This window comes from Paroedura picta, chromosome 4 (genome assembly GCF_049243985.1).
Source record: "Paroedura picta isolate Pp20150507F chromosome 4, Ppicta_v3.0, whole genome shotgun sequence".
NCBI lineage: Eukaryota > Metazoa > Chordata > Lepidosauria > Squamata > Gekkonidae > Paroedura > Paroedura picta.
This window is the reverse complement of record NC_135372.1, coordinates 96,684,547-96,704,324: the sequence shown is the minus strand read 5'-3', so window position 1 is coordinate 96,704,324 and position 19,778 is coordinate 96,684,547. Positions and strand designations below refer to the sequence as shown.

At 41.4% G+C, this 19,778-nt stretch overlaps 1 protein-coding gene across 2 annotated transcripts in view; it reads right to left on the bottom strand.

Annotated features, from left to right (window-relative positions):
• The window catches only part of BLTP3A (bridge-like lipid transfer protein family member 3A), a 63,193-nt gene that overhangs the window by 40,593 nt on the left and 2,822 nt on the right, over positions 1–19,778 (bottom strand). For both annotated transcript variants that reach the window (XM_077334440.1, XM_077334439.1), the window contains exons 2-6: positions 7,912–8,074; positions 6,819–6,857; positions 4,165–4,256; positions 2,335–2,524; positions 1,136–1,276 (exon numbers count right to left, since the gene is read on the bottom strand). In XM_077334440.1, the coding sequence (XP_077190555.1) occupies positions 1,136–1,276; positions 2,335–2,524; positions 4,165–4,256; positions 6,819–6,857; positions 7,912–8,074 (625 nt within the window). The remainder of the gene's footprint in view (positions 1–1,135; positions 1,277–2,334; positions 2,525–4,164; positions 4,257–6,818; positions 6,858–7,911; positions 8,075–19,778) is intronic.

The following is a 19,778-nucleotide window of genomic DNA, read 5'->3' as shown; positions in this document are numbered from 1 at the left end:
TTTAACACCTCTAAGCAGAGCTCAGGATCCCACCACCAGGAGAGAGGGAGAAGGAGGGGGGGGGAATGGAAAGCATGAAGCAGCAATCAGGGTGACCTGGAGATATCAGAGAGGAGACTTGAAAAGGCCCCTGGGTGGAATGGAAGGAACACCTGACAATTACTTTATTATAAATAGGAAAAGAATAAGCTGTACATTCTATACAATTAAATTTCCAAATGCTTTAAAATGCTCTAACGTAACATCAAACAAATACTACAACACACATTTTATTCTGGAACTACCAGAAAAGCCTGTTGTATATCTGAATACAACGGGCACTAGGCCACCCACACCTGACCTGGGCAGGCCAGCCAAGGCCTGAAGAGGCCTCAGCAGGCCTTTTCAAGGCAGTGGGGAAAGCGCTGATGGGCAGACTGCCCACCCCTCCGTAGACCCTTTCAGGATGGGAGGGAAGCGCTGAGGGGAAGTCCAGGCCCTTCATCCTCTTCCCCAGCTCATGCTTCCCCTTCCTCACACTATTTCCTCCTGGCATCTCCCATATTCTCATCTACCTCTGCTTCCTTTTCACCTATCAAACATGCATACTATCTTCAGTACATTTATCCACCAATCTCCACAATAGCACCCAAAGTAGTTTTACAACATCATCCTCTCCTCTATTTCATCCTCATAACAACCCAGTGAGGTGAGTTAGGCTGAGAATGTGTAACTAGTCCAAGGTCACCCAGTAAACTTCCACAAGAGAATGGGTATTCAAATCTGCATCTCCCAGAACCTAGTATGAAACTCCAACAATGAAGTGGCTGCTTTTGAGCAGCAACAGCCAGCCAGTCCCAGGTGAGTCTCACGGCGGCAAATTGCCTGGTGGTTGCTGCTGAGTCTGGCCTCAGTGAGTGGTCAAAGGCCAATATATCCCTGGAGGGTCTTGTACTTAGAGAAACCAGGGCTTGAAGTTTAGTGATACTGCTGTAGTTACATAGCAACAGCTACTTAGAGGACATTTGTTTCTTAAAGAAAAGACTCTGTTTCTATTAATTTTGGGGGGGGGGAGTTTAACGCTTGAGAATATTTCAGATTTTCTGCAAACCTGCATTTTCAAGTTTATTGAAATATCTGTCTTGTCTGTTCTTACCTTTCTCTTAAGAGATATTTGGATTTTGCCCTGATTGGTAATAAGTCTTAGAGGTGTAGTGATAGGATCTTGATCACCATTATCTGTAGCATCTGCTTCTATCCGAAGAGTCTGCCAGGTTAGTTCTTTAAATGTTAACACCTACACAGAGAAAAGAGAGTTATAAAGACAAAAGTTGCTGAACTTCTGAAGCTAAATGTTAGGAAACAAATTTCACGAAAATGGGATACTGTATGTTCAGAGGGAAAAAATCAGAATCCGAATCACTCACTTGTTTCAAAAGGACAGCTAGCAAAACAATCAGCACCAGAGCCCAGAAAGGTATAAAGAGTTAGGAACACTTCAGAATCATCTCTCTAAAGCAGTGGTCCCCAACCTGCGGGCCGCGGCCCGGTGCCGGGCCGCGAAGGCCATGGCGCCGGGCCGCGGCTCCCTCTCCCCGCCCCCCCCCGCAGTAAAAAACTTCCCGGGCCAAAAGTTTGCGGCCCGGGAAGCTTCTTACTGCGGGAGGGCGGGGAGAGGGAATCAGGGCCGGCTGCGCCCATGCGGGCGCGGCCCGATGTGCGGGCGCAGCACCCAGGCACGGCCCGATGCATGGGCGCGGCCCGCGGGCGCGGCTCGATGCGTGGGCATGGCCCGCGCGGGCCGCAGGCCGCACCCCAATGCCCTGCCGGTCCCCAACCTCAGAAAGGTTGGGGACCACTGCTCTAAAGGATGCTTAGAAGCTTATGAAACCTAAACTAATTAAAGTCTAGATAGAATGCATTCCCCAGATTAGGAAAGGCATTGCCAAGTCTAAAAGCATGCTTGCATATTTAAATCAAGGAAGCCATAAAAAAGGCTTATTTTTTAAAAGTAGAAGCTCTGACCTAATGAACAGTAGGATCTGGCCAATGTAAGTTAATAATTAAGCATGCAAAAAGAGACTCTGAGGATTCAGAGTCTTGCAGAGTATCAGCTTGGCCATTGTATGATACAGGGTGCTGGAATGAAGAGACCACTGGTCTTATTTGGTAGAGCTCTTCTTATGCTTATACTGAAACTCCATGGGAATTTTCAGTGAATTCAGTCAGGATTTGATTTGGTCAGTGACCATAATAATAAACATCAAATTCAGTCAGGACTCAAATAAAATCTAAAAATCCCTGTGAATCTTCAGGAGAGATTCCAAGTTAACTGTCTTTTGTTTGTAATCTTACCTCCCCTCTATTGGAATCAGTAATACGAGTAAAGCGCAGGTCACTTTGCTGCCAGTTGGGATTGACACTGTATCCTTGGAGTTGCCACAGTTCAAAAGAAGCATGAAAGGCCTTGGAGTGAATTTTGATGGTGATGGAATTCACAACAATAAACATGCCCTCTACTACTTTCTCAGCAAAGCCATATTCACTATAGAGATGAAAAAAAGTGTTTAATATGATAGTGCTCCAGAGCCATGAGCTTTAATTCAGCTGTTTAATGTATACATATAATTTATGTGACAGCTTCATATTCATACACATGGTCATAAGGAAAAATTTAACTGACCTCCAGGTCTACGGTTCCATACTTTTCCAACGGTTTGTTATGGATTTCACCCAATCCACGAATAATGCTAACATAATTATAGCAGCATTTTAAAGCATTGATATTAATTGAATCAACTGTGCTTGAATTGAAATATTTGTAAGTGATCGTCTGATGTTTTATTTTATTTTAATAATAAAATGCAGAGGAGCAATTCATATCATTGTCATGCTGAACCATCAAACATGTCCACAGTGGTAAAGATTTGAACACGATATTGAGGGCCATTCCATACATTAAAAAAAAAACTAGTGTTATGCAATGGCATAACACTAAAAAACGGCGGGGGTGCAAATGTGCACACGTGGCAGTTCTGCGCATGCGCAGCGCTACCACACGTGCGCATTTGCACCCCCGGACACAAACACGCATGTGCGGCAAGTCCGCGCATGCGTGTTTGTGCTGGGGCTGCCGCGCGTGCGCGGGGCCCCGGGCCGCCCTCCCCCCTTACTCAGAAGCAGCGAGCCGCGGCAGCTGGAAGGTTGCCGACCACTGCTCTAGAGCACGGGTAGTCAACCTGTGATCCTCCAGATGTTCCTGGACTACAATTCCCATGATCCCCTGCCAGCAAACGCTGGCAGGGGCTCATAGGAATTGTAGTCCAGGAACATCTGGAGGACCACAGGTTGACTACCCCTGCTCTAGACCTTCCTCAAGTTTTTTACCATTGAGAAACCCTTGAAACATTCTTCAGGCTTTGAGAAACCCTAGAAGTAGAACAATTGTGCAGAATATGGTTGGGAAGCATAGCTCCTAACGGAGGGGAGGTCGAAATGACCATATATAATTATATCACCCAATAAATATTTAACAAATTTGTTTTTAACATCCCAAACAAAATACTATCTCGTTGAATTATGTATATAGGCTTCGTCAATACTGTTGAATGGTTCCCTCAGAAGTTGTATATATATTTTAAATCATCAAGATCTTTTACCAAATGTATGCTACATAATACTTCATGTACTTCTCAAAGTTTACAGTGCGTGGTACCTCTCAAATTTTTGTCTGATTTGTGCAATAAAAATAAATGTTAATTTTATTACAAATTAGAGTAATTTTCTAATCAAATGTCTAGATTTCAACTGCAACTATTATAATATATGGATGATGACTAACAGTGCAGTCCTAAATAGAACTGCATGTTTCTAAGCTCATTGGAGTCAATGAGCTTAGAAGGTTGCAACTCTCCTTAGGACTGCCCTGAAAGTGACCAGCAGGTGTAAACTTGTGATAATTCACCAGTCCTAGGTGGAAAATAACAAATGTTTTTGAACTGAAAATCACCCAATATAATTGAATTGTGGAAGTATGCAGCTACTACTACATCTTCCATCCTGTCAGCTTCCCAGCAAAATCCCAGACAGAACCCCAAAGCAGAAGAAAACATAATCCTGAGGAGAAAGTAGAATAATAACAGACACAATACCCCCAAATAGTTACTAAACAGGACTGATATTAACCTCTGGCCTGAAGCTAGAGCAATGGGAGATTGTCCGTTGGGTGGTCGGGGCTCTTCACATGTCCGCATCTCAACTTCCACTTTATCGAGATACTATGAAGAGAAACAAACAAGAAGAAATTATTATTACATGAAAAAATGTGCTTACCATGCAATATTACAATACTGTAATCCTAAAAACATTTTCCTGGAAGTAAGTTTCATCAAACAGACTAGAGTATGATTAGTCTCTTAAGAGACCTATCTTGACTCCTTCAGAAACTGCAGAATCCAATTATATCATAACTTCTTGATTCTTCACAGGATATTCACAGTTTTGAGATCATTCAGGCTAGACTGTAAATGCTATTTCCAAAAAAAAACAAATCAGTTGACTGTGTTATGCAGCATTCTGACCCAGATTCTAAAAGTCTTTAATCATTTCAGAAATGTGATGCTGCAGGACTGCCAAACAGTTCTGAAGACTGGAGTTTTGGGCTGGCCTATCACAAATATGCTCTATTTTACACTTCAAGCAGATCCGAGGGAGTCTATAGAAATCCAGAATTGGTGCCTAGAGATAGTTTTGGAGTAGAGGTGGGCTACCTCTACAAATCTAGAAATTTACCTCTAGACATCTAAATAAATAAATAATAAACTGAAACTTAACCCTGATATGACAGAAGTGCTATTAGTGAGCTGTAGGCCTGACCCTGGACTAAAGTGTTTTCTATTCTTCATGGAATTTAATTTTCCTGGAAGAAACAGGTTCATAGCTTTGGGGTACTGATGGACTTGGCTCCTGTTGGATAAGCAAGTAATGCCCATTACCAGGAGTATCTTTCCCAGTTTCAACTGGTTAACCAGCTCTAACCTTTTTTGGACAAAGAAGACCTGGCCTACTGTGGTGTATGCATGCCCTGGTAACATCTAGTTTAGATTACTGTAATGTGCTTTGCATGGGGCTGCCCTTGAAAAGTGTTTAGAAAAACTTCAGTTAGTACAGAATGCTGCAGCCAGGATACTGACTGGATTGGGTCACAGAGACTATCACTCCAGACTTGGTTCGTCTTCACTAGCTCACAATCTGTTCCCAAGCCATCCCACCCAACTGAAGTAACCCTTCTGGGATTACAATCAGTAACCTAAGTCATAATGCTGAAGAGAAATATTTCTATATATGCTCTAGAAGTTTCATTCACATATTCTCACTAGTCACTCATGTGAATAAGGCTACATAAATTAGAGACTTCCAAGTGGAGGGAAATTCCATACCATCCCCTCTTCCCCAAACTGGATATATTCCTCCGACTTTTCATCTCCCAGTTTTGTCCTACCATCCTTATCCCCGTTTTCCCCCTAATGACTCCAGATGTTGTTGCCCTGTCCTAGATGCCCTTGTCAGCCCCCTTCTCTACATTCAGATCACTTGTTCCATCTTCCTCCCAGCCTGTTCCATCCTACTCAACCTCCTCCCCTTGCCATCCCTATTGCATTTCCCCTCTCTGCCTTTGCTTTCCTCACTCTCCCTCCTTTTTTCTCTCACAGCCCCCATAGCCTTACCTCTCCCAGACTTCCATTTCCCACACTACTTTAAGTCGTATGGGGCAACATACTGCCTGATGCTTGGGAGTGAGTCATGGCAAAATAAAATGGCAGCCCAGATCTTGTGATTCCAGATGACAAAGTACAGAAGAAGGGGTGTCTCTCTCTACACAGTTTTTAAAACTTTCTGGGTATCCTGCAAATGTTTTCTTGAATTTGCAGAAAACTCTATCCTAGCCCTGGGTTGTCCTCACTATGTGAAGTTTCTGCTCCACATGGTGGGGCAATCATGGCTATTAGATAACAAACACTTGCATTTGTTCATGAATTAGACTGCAGTAAGCCAATAATCTCAGAACTGCAATCCCTAAACAGAAATGGTCCAGGACATTTGCTCATTAGCATTACAGCATATTTACAGTATTTGCTGGCGTATAAGACTACTTTTTTCCCTTGAAAAACATGCCTCCAAGTGGGGAGGTCGTCTTATACGCCGGGTGCACTTCAGTTGGGATAGATATAGCTGTCCATAGTGGCCCACAGTACTGTATTGTAATGTAACAAACTCTATATTTTGAGTGGAAATGTTGGGGGGTCATCTTATATGCCCAGTCGAGTTATACGCTGGCAAATACGGTATATCATTTTAGAAATAAAATCTAAGTTTCTGTATAATTCTTGAGATTATATGGATGGGATGGGATGGGATCAGGGAAGGGAACGTGTATGCTACATGCAGGCCCAGATAAATTATATCTGAACTTTGCAAAAGCATTTTAGCACAGCTGTATCTGATCTGTTAACTGATACAAGCCCCTTTTGGATTTTTGCCAACTAGCAAGTATGTTCCCAAGAAATAACCATATAGCATGAAAGTGGCTCACAGATATACATATTCCATGAAGGGAGATACTCAAAATACTGACTAGAACAACAATTGTTTGTTCTTTCTTTCCTGCATTCTAGTATTAATCACAGAAATTATACAGGAATACACCTGTGAATCAAAATAATAATGTGGAAAATAGCCCGACACAGGCGCCAATATGAGCATTAAAAATGGTCTTCTTCTGAAAACAAGTGACACTTGCAAGTTCTTAATAACAGAAAGAAGGTAAGCAAGACCATTACCAGACAAATTGGATGAGTCTTCAGTTTTGTCCACTGGATCTGTAACAAGAAAGCTAATGTTAAATAAACAGGAACTGCTGCCATGACTAAATGGCTGGAGGGTGACACTAATAGGCTCAGTTGCAAGAAACTCCTGCTCTGAAAAGTGATACTGTAATAGCAGCTCCATGGGAATACAAGCTCAGAGGACAAAATTATTCCATATCAAATCACTCAGAATACAAATGAAGAGATTTGCTAAAGGACAAAAAGTGCTGTAGTTCCTTAGGCTTTATTATTTATTATACCATGAATTTTCTTGGGCAGACATATTATACAGCCAAATTTGAGTCAATTACTTGGATCCAAAGATCCCTATGCACGAACAGAAGGCATTATGCTGGTGTGTACGTATGAGCAAGTAGGGGATGGATTGTTGGTTCCCTCTTTATCTATTGTACTTTCCCAGAACGGCTCCAGGCACATAAAGGGTCATCCAGAACAGCCTTTTGGGAACACAAAAGGGTGTAGATTTTGAGCAATCTCCTAAATCATTTTGCATAAAATTTGTGCCTCTGTGTATAAACCTAATAGAGCTTAAACGATTACTCCCTTAACCTCAACTGAAAAATCAATTTCCTGCTCTAAAAAGAGCTTGAGGCAAAGTTTTCAGGAACACAATATCATGCTCAATATGTAAGGGAGCAACATCAACTGTTAAAATACAATCCCTACAATTTCATATTTAATCAGTACAATTTTGGTGTAATGCCTAATATCATAACATACCAGCAATAAATTTGATATAGATTGTCATGTCTGCAGCATTGAGCATACAGAACTCGATCATCTCCTACTAAGTGACTGCAGCAGACCTTAAAGCATATGATAGAGAGATTAGTGATCTGTGTACAAAGCCAGAGCATATAAGAAAGTGATAGGTGTGCAGGTCATGGGTAAAACAGAACAGGAAATATTTTCACTATCACACTACTTCTATAGATAAGCAGAAATTCAGATCTAGTCAGTAAGTCTCATTGAGCACCGAGAGAAAACATAGTAAACAGGCATGATGGGAGCATGCAGACTACAGTTATTTATGGGCTCAACTCACCCTGATTGAAGCTTTGTTACAAAAGACCCGAGTAATAGCTAGCCAAGTGGGCAATTCCAATACATTCTGCAGAACTTCTTCATCCAGTTCGAGGTTGGTCAACTGGCCCTGCCCTTTCAGTGTGCTCAGGTTGATTTTATCTGGGGAGAGATTCTTTGTAAACCTGTTGCCAATTTAAAAAAAAAGAAAAAAAGATCAGTGCAGATCATTGAAAAGAGTGCTGGAACGAAGCTCAAAAGAAATGGGTTTCACTCTCAATTCCAAGGCATTAACCTAACAAGATGGCCTAGAGCAAATCTGTGTATAAATCATGCTCCATTCACAATCTGTAAAATGAGAATAAGGATGCCCGGTAAAACAAAGCTACTACTTACAGTATCATTTTTCAGATTGTTACAATTACAAAGATAGACTATTAGCATTCAGGGTGGCCTTTTATACTGCCACACCACTCTTTTTGATGACAAAGTAGTCAGTTTCTTTACTAAATTTTAATTATATGTTGTTTTATCACCGTTGCAACCTGCCTTGAGTACAAATATAAAGAAAAGCAGGATAAAAATTATCTAAATAAACTGTATGCATTAAAATTCCTACACTATAAGAATATAGCAGAATTGCTACCAGAGTCTTTCTGCCAAGTTGCAGTCTTGTTGGTCCAAATAAAAATCCAAAATCAAACACCATGTACTACCTTTTGTTAAGACCAACCCAAAGGACAGAGAGTGTGCAAGGTGCAATCTAATACCAGCTCCACCCAACATCACCTTAGCTATTCAAGTCTGCCTGACATTCTATGTGAGACACAGCCAAGAGGCTTTAATTATTTTTTTTACTTATCCTCCCTTTTTAACATCCAGCTTCATGAAGGGTTCTGGCAGAACTCAAAACATTTTCTCATTATTAAATATTATTATTGGGGGGTTTCCATCAGGGGAACATTCTGATGGCATCAGTATAAGCTCTCGCTTCTTGCTAGTGTGAACAAATCTTAACTCTTCTAGTTCTTCCTCTAGAGCAGTGGTCCCCAACCCCCGGTCTGGAGACCGGTACTGGTCCATGGATCAGTCGGTACTGGGCCGCGGCTCCTCCTCGTCCTCCTCCCTGGCTGCTGCCTCAGGGGCTGCCCTGCCACTCTTCCGCCGGCTCACCTTTGGTGCTCTCCAGCAGCTGCCATGGCTGGGGTTCCCCTTGGTGTAGCACTGCACAGCTGCTGCTGGCAGCACCCCCCAGCGGGCAGCGGGAAGTTAGGGGCGCCAACGGGAAAGCAAGCAGAGCAGGGGCTCAGGCGACAGCGATATCCCTCGGCAAAAGACTACCCCCCCCCAGGCCTCAGTAAAATTGTCAAGCGTTGACCGATCCCCGGTGATAAAAAGATTGGGGACCACTGCTCTAGAGAAGCATAGTCCTCTTTCAATACAATCACCTGCTCACTAGTTTTCAAACATCAAGTATCCAAGGCCCACATGATGACCCTAGAATTCTAAATGCAGGGTACAATATTAGTTTACAACAAATATTCTATTTATAGTACATAACATTAACGTGATTCAGCATCATGCTGAACTGGTGCAATGAGGCTGTATCCAAGCCTCTCAGTGTGGTCACAAGGACGGCAGAGAGAACAACAGAAACCTTATTTCCTTTCCATTATCTCTGCAAACCATGGAACACCAGAAAAACATAGCCTGCACCAGAAAGTATCCAGCATAGAGCTGAAGTTACTTAGGAACATATCTAAATAACACTGAGATCTAGAAAAGATGGAGATTATATGCCTGATGATTTAGTAATTACCAAAAGCCCAATAGCATTTCATGCACATTCCTCTATGCTAATTCTTCACCGAAGCCCAGCAGGTGGAAAAGAAAAGGTCCCATTGTTAGCAGGAGTAAGATTAGATACCCACATTAATCATGCCCCCTGGTTCTCATTTCCTTTGGCCTGCACTGCTTCTCTATTGTGAAAGGCACAAAGACTTCAGCAAATCAGCAGAATAAGTACAAGATTTATCTGTTAGCAACTGATCAGGCAATCCAGAATTTGCTGAAGATCAAAGATTACAGCGTTTAACATGTTCCAACTAGCCATGCTTTCTGCGTTTATAAGCATATTCTAGAGTTCAAAATAGTTCACATGAGTAGTATCTAGGGCAGAGGTTTTTTATCACTATGTATCAGGAAGTTTAAACAGAAGAAGTTGAAAATGTACAAAGTTAACACAGAATTACACAAATCCCCACTTCCCACAATGTCTTGTATTCTGCCCCTTAGTTCCTAAGATGGAAGGGCACTATGCACTTCTGCTTGGTGGGTGAGGTGAAGGATAATTTTTGCTAATCTCACAGTCCTGCCACACTCTACTCAGTCTTTTAAACATTTGTTTCTGGTGGTCAGCAGACCCTCAGTAACAGCACAAACTGAGGAGCAGCAACTAAAAAGAGGACAGCTGGCATAAAATCCCCCCTCCAAAGATGGATGAGACTTTTGGTCTTCAGAATCAAGCAGGAGGATACAAGCCATTGCAGTGCTCATGAGAATAGGCCACTAGTTGGGCCGTTAAATGCCCTTTTTGGGAACGGTGGGGTAAAAGTCTACAAACAAACAAAAATGCAGCTAAGTCTAACATTATTAGCCATTCAGGAGATTTTATACTGGGGTTTGGTTTTATTTTTTAAAAATGTCAGACATGCTAATTGAAATTGGCTGATGCCTGCAAGTCACAAATTGAAAGCATGCCAATCGTGATGCAAATACCAGACTAAAATGATCACTGCAAACTTTTTTGGGGGGAAGGTTACACTGTAACGTAACATATGTTAGGTTGTTATGGCCAAAACAACACCAAGTAAGGCTTGGTTCCTAAAAGGGAAGTTTCAACTCTGTCAATATATCCTCAAAAATTATTTGGTGACCTCGATTCTAGTTCCAGTCAGCACAGTTTGCCTTAATCAGCCTCAGTTAGATGGTCTAGATCAGTGCTTTTCAAACTTTTTGATATGAGACTCCCTTCTAACTTCATTGTACTTTTTTTAGCATATAGCATCATCCTAGCCTCAGCAGCCAAGCACGGCTACAATCCTTTTCTTGCTCTGTTTCCTCTTTACCTTTGAGGATCTCAAGGAGATACACCAACTCTTCCCTCCACCACTCATTCCCCTCCCACCCATGAGGTGGGCCAGGCAACAGGGTCCTTGCTCAGAAGGAAGAGGGGTGCCTGAACATGGCTCTCCCTTCTCCACCTCCCATTCTCATCCCTCCTGTGTTTCTTCCCAAGGAAACAATGGGGCTGAGGTCAAGGTTTGATAGAAAGGCTATTTCTGAAAACTTCTAGAGGCACTTTTTGTCCTCCCGCAATCCCTTTCCCCTCGCAGGCTGAAAATAAATTTTGAGACCAGTAGCAAAGTTTTATTCAGGGTATATGAGCTTTCATGTGCACACATACTTTCTCAGATGCAATGTCAACTGAACTCAAATTTGTTGCTGCTTCAGAACAAAACAGCTAACTGCCTGAATCTATCTAGGCTGAGGTGGGGAAGAAGGGAGGTCACTGTCTCCCACCCATCCCAACACTCACTCTGCCTCCTGGCTCTGCAGCTGTTCAGATATGTGGCAGTAACATCAGTGCTCAGTTAGCCTTTTGATCCTCCACTCACTTCCAAGACCACAAGGTCTTGCCTCTCACATGACATGTACAAGACAGCCCAGTTACCTTCCCATCCAAGTGCCACTCCTCCTCCTTCTCCTCCTCACTAGCTCCATCTCTTTATCAGCGCCACTCCACACACCATTCACAGTTGCCATTAGAAAAAAAAATGCAAATCTGGTTGGTGTGGTGATGGCAGCACTGGCCTCTTGGCTCCACCTCTTCAGGTGTGGTTGGAAGAGGCAAGAGGGACAAAAACACCATGCCTCCTCTTTCTCTGACATTCCCCCTCACACTATGTTACCTCAACCTCTTATCCCCACACTCCAATAATTTCCTTTCTATTTGTTGATATCTTTGACCATACACTCCTCACACCATACATGCAATAGCTCTCCCCCTCACAACAGCCTTCCCTCCTTAACCCCAGTTGCTCACAGGCCAGGTAAGCACCCTGAAAAGGCCAGTTCTAGTCCCCAGGCCATATATCTGACACCCCTGATCTAATCTTTTTTTGTTCTGTGAACTGTAAGCCTGTTAATCCTTACATATCAGTTTTCTTTGACTTCTGAATGTGATGAAAGAACTAGGGACAACTGATTACAGAAAATGATGTTTATACTTATCAGACGCCAGGGAAAGGCCTGTTCTTGTTTACAAACAGATCCTATATCTGAAATGCTACGTGCCATCAGTAATAACCTACTCAAAAGAGAGAACAAGCAAGAAATCAAGCCCCATGAATACACTCACAGCATTTTCTCTGGTCCTCCATCCACACAGCCAAAAATGTAAGTGTACTTCAATACAGACTGTTAAGAAATAATATGCCTTCCTTCAATGGTATGGTTTTACTGGCCATAGCATTTAGACTAAGTCTCCTAAGTAGAAAACATTTTGAGTGGAGATCATCTTCCCCTTACTCTAATTCTGACTGTGGATAAACAATCTGTTAAATCAACATCTTTAGTTTCACATCCCAAACAGATTAATCAGGGAATAAAAGTAAGGAGATAGACATCATCCTTAGCTCAAGAGATTAGAACTATAATTAACTCCCAAAAGTGTCATGCTTTACGATGAGAATATGTTTCAACTAATTATGTTTCAACCTATTATATTTTAAGTAGTTCACAGACTTATGTAAACCTGTTCACCTATTGCAACCATCTAAAAGAAATGAAGAATGATCAACCGGGTTGCCTTTGAATGTCAAACCCAACTATGAAGGCTGATCCTGCCTTGGTGTGATAATGTAACCAAGTGTATCTAGAGCTTTATTGAAGAAATTCAATAAAAGTATTTAAAATATAGTTCAGTGGCAGTAAAAATGCACAGAAGAACATAGAAAGGTAACTACTTACTTCTTACTAGAGTCCTAATATAGTGCAGTTGGTTCTGGAAGCAAATATGTTAAGTATATATTTAGAGTTCCCCCTTATGTTCTGTTATATTTTTTTAAAATAAAAAACCCTATTTTTTAATGGCTTCAACATTTCAGGAAATATTATATTTCTTGACCTGCATGCATATGAAAACTGCTGATTCTATTTCGTTGAAGCTTGATAACTGTATAACTAAGTGTGTGTGTGTGTGTGTGTGTATAGTTTCTTCATCACACCTCTTGGCATTCAAGCTATTTGCAATGATAAAACTGTTTAAATATTTGCATTACATTCTTGCTTAGTCTCTTCTAGGATTTGTTAACAATTATTTTTTATTTAAAATATAAGACCCAAGTTCCTGTTGGCAAATCCTGCATTTTTTACTTAATACTTGCTCCAGTATTTCTCTTACCTGATCAAATATTTATTAGCAACAACAGAATATTTCAGTCTTGTGTAACCTCCTGTGGGTCATTTGCATAACAAAAGGGAGGGGCAGGAAAAATGAACAGTTTGACACCTGGCTGTGTACAGCAACAGGAATGACTCACCATCATTGTTAATGTGATACTATTCTTGATCTATAATTAGTAATCTGATGAACTGCAAAAATATAATAGTGTTTGAGAGAGGCAAAAGCTTCTCTAGGGAAAATGCCTTTCCTCTGTTTTCTTTGGGGGTGGGTAAGGATGTTATTTTATTTAAAAAAAACAAGACATAATATTAAAGGGCTCTTAATAGTTTTCCTAATTGTAACCCCTCCCTAGTCTTAAAATCATACATACTTGTAAACTGCAGGATGGTTGAAAATGAGGCTATAAATCAAGCTTCCTGCATGGTGTCAATCTATTAAGAGACTCAATACAAGTGCCTCTGCCTTTCTGTTACCCAAAGGGTTTTTTTTCTTCATCAACAAAGTAAGACCTGGACACAGATTATTCCTGTATGGCCCTCTATCTGGGGCTTCCTTTGAGACAGCTTGCCACCACATAGCTCTGCCTGGAAACTGCAATTTTAATTGCAGATCCTGTGGAAAATTTCCTGCTTTGTAAGGTAAAGTGAATAGCGATGAGGAACTGGGCATTCTTTGTGGTTGCTTTTCTAGCTTTGCTATTGCCTCCCCCTTTCCCTGCCCTTATTACCATGTGCTGGTGTGAGACCAAGACATGTCCATTTCAGCTTGCTTTTAATTGGTTACTCTATGGTTTTGTTCGACCCCCTTCTGCTCTATTTAAGCTCAAAGTTCCATAATGGGGCACCCATGGACACTGTGGTGCCCACTAATATTTCTTCTGGCACCTGCTGAGTTTCTCGGTAAGTGAGCAGAGCCACAGTAGTGCAGGGCTTATTACTGGCTGCCCTTATGAAAATGAAAGCCATGTCCACAGCAGCCACAGCCACTGGAGGATCAGGAGGGCCTTCAAGCTTCCTTTCTATTCTCAGATTTCATTCTCCTTCCCTCTCCCCTGATGCTTTCTTTCATTGCCTTTTATTCTCCTTAGGTAATTTTTTTTGCGAGTCAAGGGGATGGTATTATTTCTGGCTCCACCTTCTGTTAAAACCATTTGGGATGGCACTCACCTATCCTAGCAAAATGACAAAGGTGGCCACAGGCTCAAAAAGGTTAGGGACCCCCGGTGTAGTTTGATTTGTTAGTTGTTGCTGCTTCCAAAAGAAAAAGGTCCAGTTCCTCCTTTTTCCAGATTGTAGCAAGCTGCGGTGAGCTGCAGCTAGGAGAAAGGGGTGGGGACTGCCATGGAAGGGAGTTCCCTTACACCTTTCTCTTAGCCATGGCTGGCAGGGACCGGGAGAAAGTGAGGGATTGCCAAAAAAAAAAGAACTTTATTTCTTTCCCTCTTATTTCCTGCCATGGCCTCCTGTGCTGGAAGAAAGGAGAGCAGCTCATCCATGAAGGGTTAAATGGCTGAGAGCCATTAACCATTTGGTTTTGCTCACCACTGCTTTGAAAGAGTTAAATGGCTGAGTGGTGCCATTTAAACCCAATAGCTGAGCAGTGTTCACCACTCAGCTGTTAGCTATGGTTGGCCCTGAACAGTCAAAATTGATCAAAAATCTGATAAAGGCGCCTTCCCCAAACATTGGTTCCTGAGTTCTGAACTGGCCAAAGTTCTACCTAAATTTTGGTTTATGAGCCAGTTTGTGCCCATATCTACTAATCACTGTCTCAAAGCACATTGAGAACTGACAATGGAGCGCTGTGATGGAACAGGTATTTGCTGCCTCCCCATGCTTGGTGTTATTCCGTGTACCTCCCAAAGCATCAGAGGACCCTTGGGACAAGGTGTGAGATGTGGCAAAGGGCACAATAGAATTTATTTATTATTATACCCTGCTTTCTTCTTCAGTGGGGACCCAAAGCAGCTTACATCCTCCTCCTCTCTTCTATTTTATCTTCACAAGAGCCCTGTGAGGTAGGGGTAGGTTGGTTGTGTGTGACAGCAAACTTTATGGCAGAGTGAGGATTCCCCAGGTGCTAGTCTGGTATTCTAACCACTACATCAAACTGGTTCTCACGTGGTATGAAGTCAGAGTACAGAACTGGTAGTGGCAAGTGCCATCAAGTTGCGGTTGACTTCTGGCTGCCTCTGTGTAGCAAGCAAGATAAAAATAAGTAATAATAATAATGATAGGCTTGCCAAGAAAGGATGTTAGTATTGTAGGTCGAATAGAGTTATAATTCTCTAGAATTACTTCATTGAAGGTTTATACATCATCAATGAAGCAAAAATACTGCCAGTAGTATTCTGTTTTGAAATATGAGACTCCCTAAGGGAGTCTATGTCACATGTATAAGCCACATTACTATAGATCTAGACCCAAATTAATGGAGCCAAGAATCCCTTTGTTTTAGCAAAAACGCAAATCATTGGTAGAGGAAGTAATCATCAATGATTTATAAACACTGACAAATATTTAAGTAAACGAGCAGATGAAGCTTCAGATTTCGTCACAAAATGAGCTTGGTAGCCATCTGAGCACAGATCTAAGAATAGATCTATTTGGGAAAGAAACAAACCTGGGCTAGATACCAAATATCTATCAAGAAAAAAAAGAAGCCGCCTAGAAAATACTCCAGTATTCAAAGAAAGGAATCAAAGTGCAGGGGGAAGGCCATGCTCACCTTTTGGTATAACTGAGCAGCATCCAGTCCAGTTGAGAAGCACAGTACTTTTGAAAGCAGAGATCAGAGACTCTTGAGTGTCAGGGGCAAACTATTAGCCATTCCACACTCGTTCAAAATTGCACAAGGGTTGCAAATTGAAATTGCTACTAATTTGCTGTTATGTACAACGTCGTTGACAATCTGCAACACTCCTGAAACCGATCCGCAAAAAGCGCTTCATTGTAGCGCTTTCAGGGAAATCCCAAAAAGTGGATTCACCCTTCGGAAAGCGCTACACTCTTGCAACCAATCTGCAACACTAGCAGGAAAGTTCTGTGTGTTACCATTGTTGCGGTTTCTGCAAAGTCCCTCCCCCCCTGGCTCTCTCCTCTGATCTTCCGGCGAAGCGATCGCCATTTTTTTTTCTCGGAGCGAGCAGAGATCAACGCACTGGTGAGCCTTCATTTATCCAGCGAGGCTTCCCTGGCTGCAGTCCCTCCCCAGAACTGTTTTAAGTCACCAAGCACCAAGCACCACACAGCCCCGTTTGCTGGTTTATTTTCCCTTCATTTTCCACTCTATTTTTGGCTGAAAATTGTGCCCGTGCGGGGGGTGGTATTTTTTTTTTCACTCGGGGGGAGCGTATCAACGATGAAATGGCAGCTCAAACACCACCTGCTAGCTAGATGGGTCTCTCTGTTGCAACGAATCAACGCAGATTCATTGCAACGTGTTTTTTTTTTAAACCTTCCTTAAAGGGAAAGGGGCTTTTCGGGAGCATGATAACGGCCACCCATTGGCTGCTCATTTGATTCACGGCCAGGGGCGGGACGAAGCTCGGCAATATCGCTTCCTGGCTAGCGATTTTTGCCGAGACCGGAAACCTGTGGGAAACGATAGAAACGCAACTGGATTCCACTACCAAGTCAGGTATGCATAACGACAAATTCCACTATTTAAAATGGCGTTTTTTCATTCAGAAACCAATTTGCTACATATATACTGGTGCGGAATGGCCCTATGTGTTAGGCAGGAATATCCATCAGATTCCACAGAGTTTTTAAAGATGAAGCTAGTAGAATGCTTTATAGAATCTGGGTTTCATTGCTGAGAAATCCCATGCCCCAACAACTTTTTATTGACAGAAATTCTGTTGGGAGCTGCTATGGACTGCAGTTGCGCCGGGGCGGGGATACAGCTGTTATAGGGTATAATTTCTAACAGGAAAATAGTACAGGGAGGAGAACTGTGCTCAACCAGTGTTCCAGTACTATTCAAACACAATCCTTCCGCAGCATCTGCACTGGAAGCAATTAGCTAATAACGTTTCAACTTTCCTATGATGTTTTTATTAACATTGTTACCCAATCTAAGCAACTGGAAGGGTGGGCTAAAAATAAAATTTTATTATTATTAAAAGAAAACACATTATCATATCATGTGGCTCTTAAGAATGATCTAATATCAGGATATTAATACCAGTAAATTTCAGAGGTAGAAACATTTCACTTCTGAGATAATTTTATTGCCTGTCTAGCCTAGCAATCTTTTCCGTATGCAAACCAGTTTTTTTACCAACTTTAGTTAATGTGATTTACATCTTACTCCCTACTTATTCTGCTTTATTTCAAGACAGAATTATTACTTAAATAAGAATACCATTTCATTTTGACATTTCAGAGTTCAAGAAAATTGGCACATGATGAACAAGCAAGTTAAAACAACCAGGGCTTAACCTAGTAGCAAAATGATAGTAATGATAATAAATAATATTACCCATATCTGTTTGTGTCACCTTCTGTGTGGATTTGTATGGAAGATAACAAATGGGGGTGGGGGTGCAGGGTAGCAGAGAATGTCTACTGATGGTAAATACTCTACCTTTACAGAAAAATTGCAGGGTATTGGAACAACTTCCCATTACTTCCCAAACACAGCAGGTTTAGGCTGACCCATTTCCTTCATTCTACTTCTAGTAATATCCCTAGCAGCACACAGCAGCATGCAAACAACACTTCTCAGTTTTCTGGGTAGAGAATTTTGCTGGCAGAGTTAAGCAATGGAAAAATGTAAAGAGTTAAGTAACTACAGAATAAACAGGTTGTATAATATTGCACAGGGTAAGGTAAACTAACAAATATTAAAGTTTAGGAATTTTAAAGGCATATTTTTAAAGAAATGTATAATGTATGAATTTATACACAGTGCACATTACATATACAGTGTATACTACTTGGGTGACCAAACAAATTCCTATCATATCAAGAATAGGCATGTTGAAAGTCCACAAGCCAATTTTCAAGGTGATCTAAAGACAAACTCCACAACAAACCTCCAGACGTTCTGAACACAGCAAGCATGAATCACACTTTTTTTTGATAAAGTTCTCAGCATTCTTATCTCTGAAGCAGTATTAGTGAACAATTTTGCATCTGTGCAATTGGCAGCATGCTCTATAGCAGCTGAGTAACTGATGGTACATGCTGGATCAGCATACTCCAAATCATAATGCCGCGCCATCTTATGTTTATGTGCTACTTTTATGCCTGCATTCTTTCCTCTCCTGTCTCCTTTGTTCTAAGCTCACCTAAAATTAAAAGCATCACCTCTCTATGGAACATAACACTTTCACTAACAAGGTTTTAAGCCAATAAAATAATAATTGTTTATTATAAAATTAAATTAGATTTCTATACCACCCTTCCCAGTGGCTGGGGTAGTTTAGCCTTACGACAGTCAATATAATATTCTTTTGCCGGTGTCACAAAAGGAATGATGTGTTTTGCAAATAAATCTCCTATTTTAATATATTATGACAGTTTTGATGCATTGTCCTTTGTTATTTGCCAAAAAATCCCTTTGAGGAAAAAACGCCTTTAGACAGGCGTATACTTCTGTTTATGTATGGTTTCTTGAAAGGCATCACTATGAGTAAATGATGATTCACAGACTATATTAACTGCATGCTGCAGATAAGACACTTCAATTAAAGTTTGCATATATTGCTCAGCAATTGATCAAAGGTTAGAATATTACCTTCAGCTAATCAGTTATATCTTTATATGCCTCAATAACAAACATGTGTTAATAAAACTTTTACACAATTATGTACCATGAGGAATATATGTGAGGGATTCAGCCAGCTGGGTGACCTTAGGCCAGTTACAGTCCTGTTAGAGCTGTTCTCACAGCAGTTCTGTCAGAAGCTCTCTCAGCCTCACCAACCTCACAGGTTTTATGTTGTGGGAAGAGGAAGGGAATGCAATCATAAGTGACTGAGTCTCCTTTGGTTATTAAAAACTAGCTCTACTTCTCTTCTGCCGGTTCCTTATCGCAAACAAGCTGGAACATTCTTTACCAGCTGAAGTTTCCAGGCTGTGACAGGGCCTCATAATGTAATGGCCATGTAACAGCAGGCTGTGCACCTAACGTTCATTGGAAATAAGAGGAATCCAGCTCAGACACTTAGATTGCAATCCTCCATAAACATATCCTCCATAAACATATTAGTGAGTAAAGCCCACTGAAATGAATAAACAATGCATTGGATTGTGCTGTATACTGTATACTAGGAGGGAGCTGAATCTTGAAAAATGACAATACCAGTAACTTAGAATCTGAACAAGTCAACCACAAAATACAAAACTTGGACCAGTGATTTATCAAGGACAGGGTTCAGGAAATAATTATCCCTAGTAAACAGAATCAGTTGG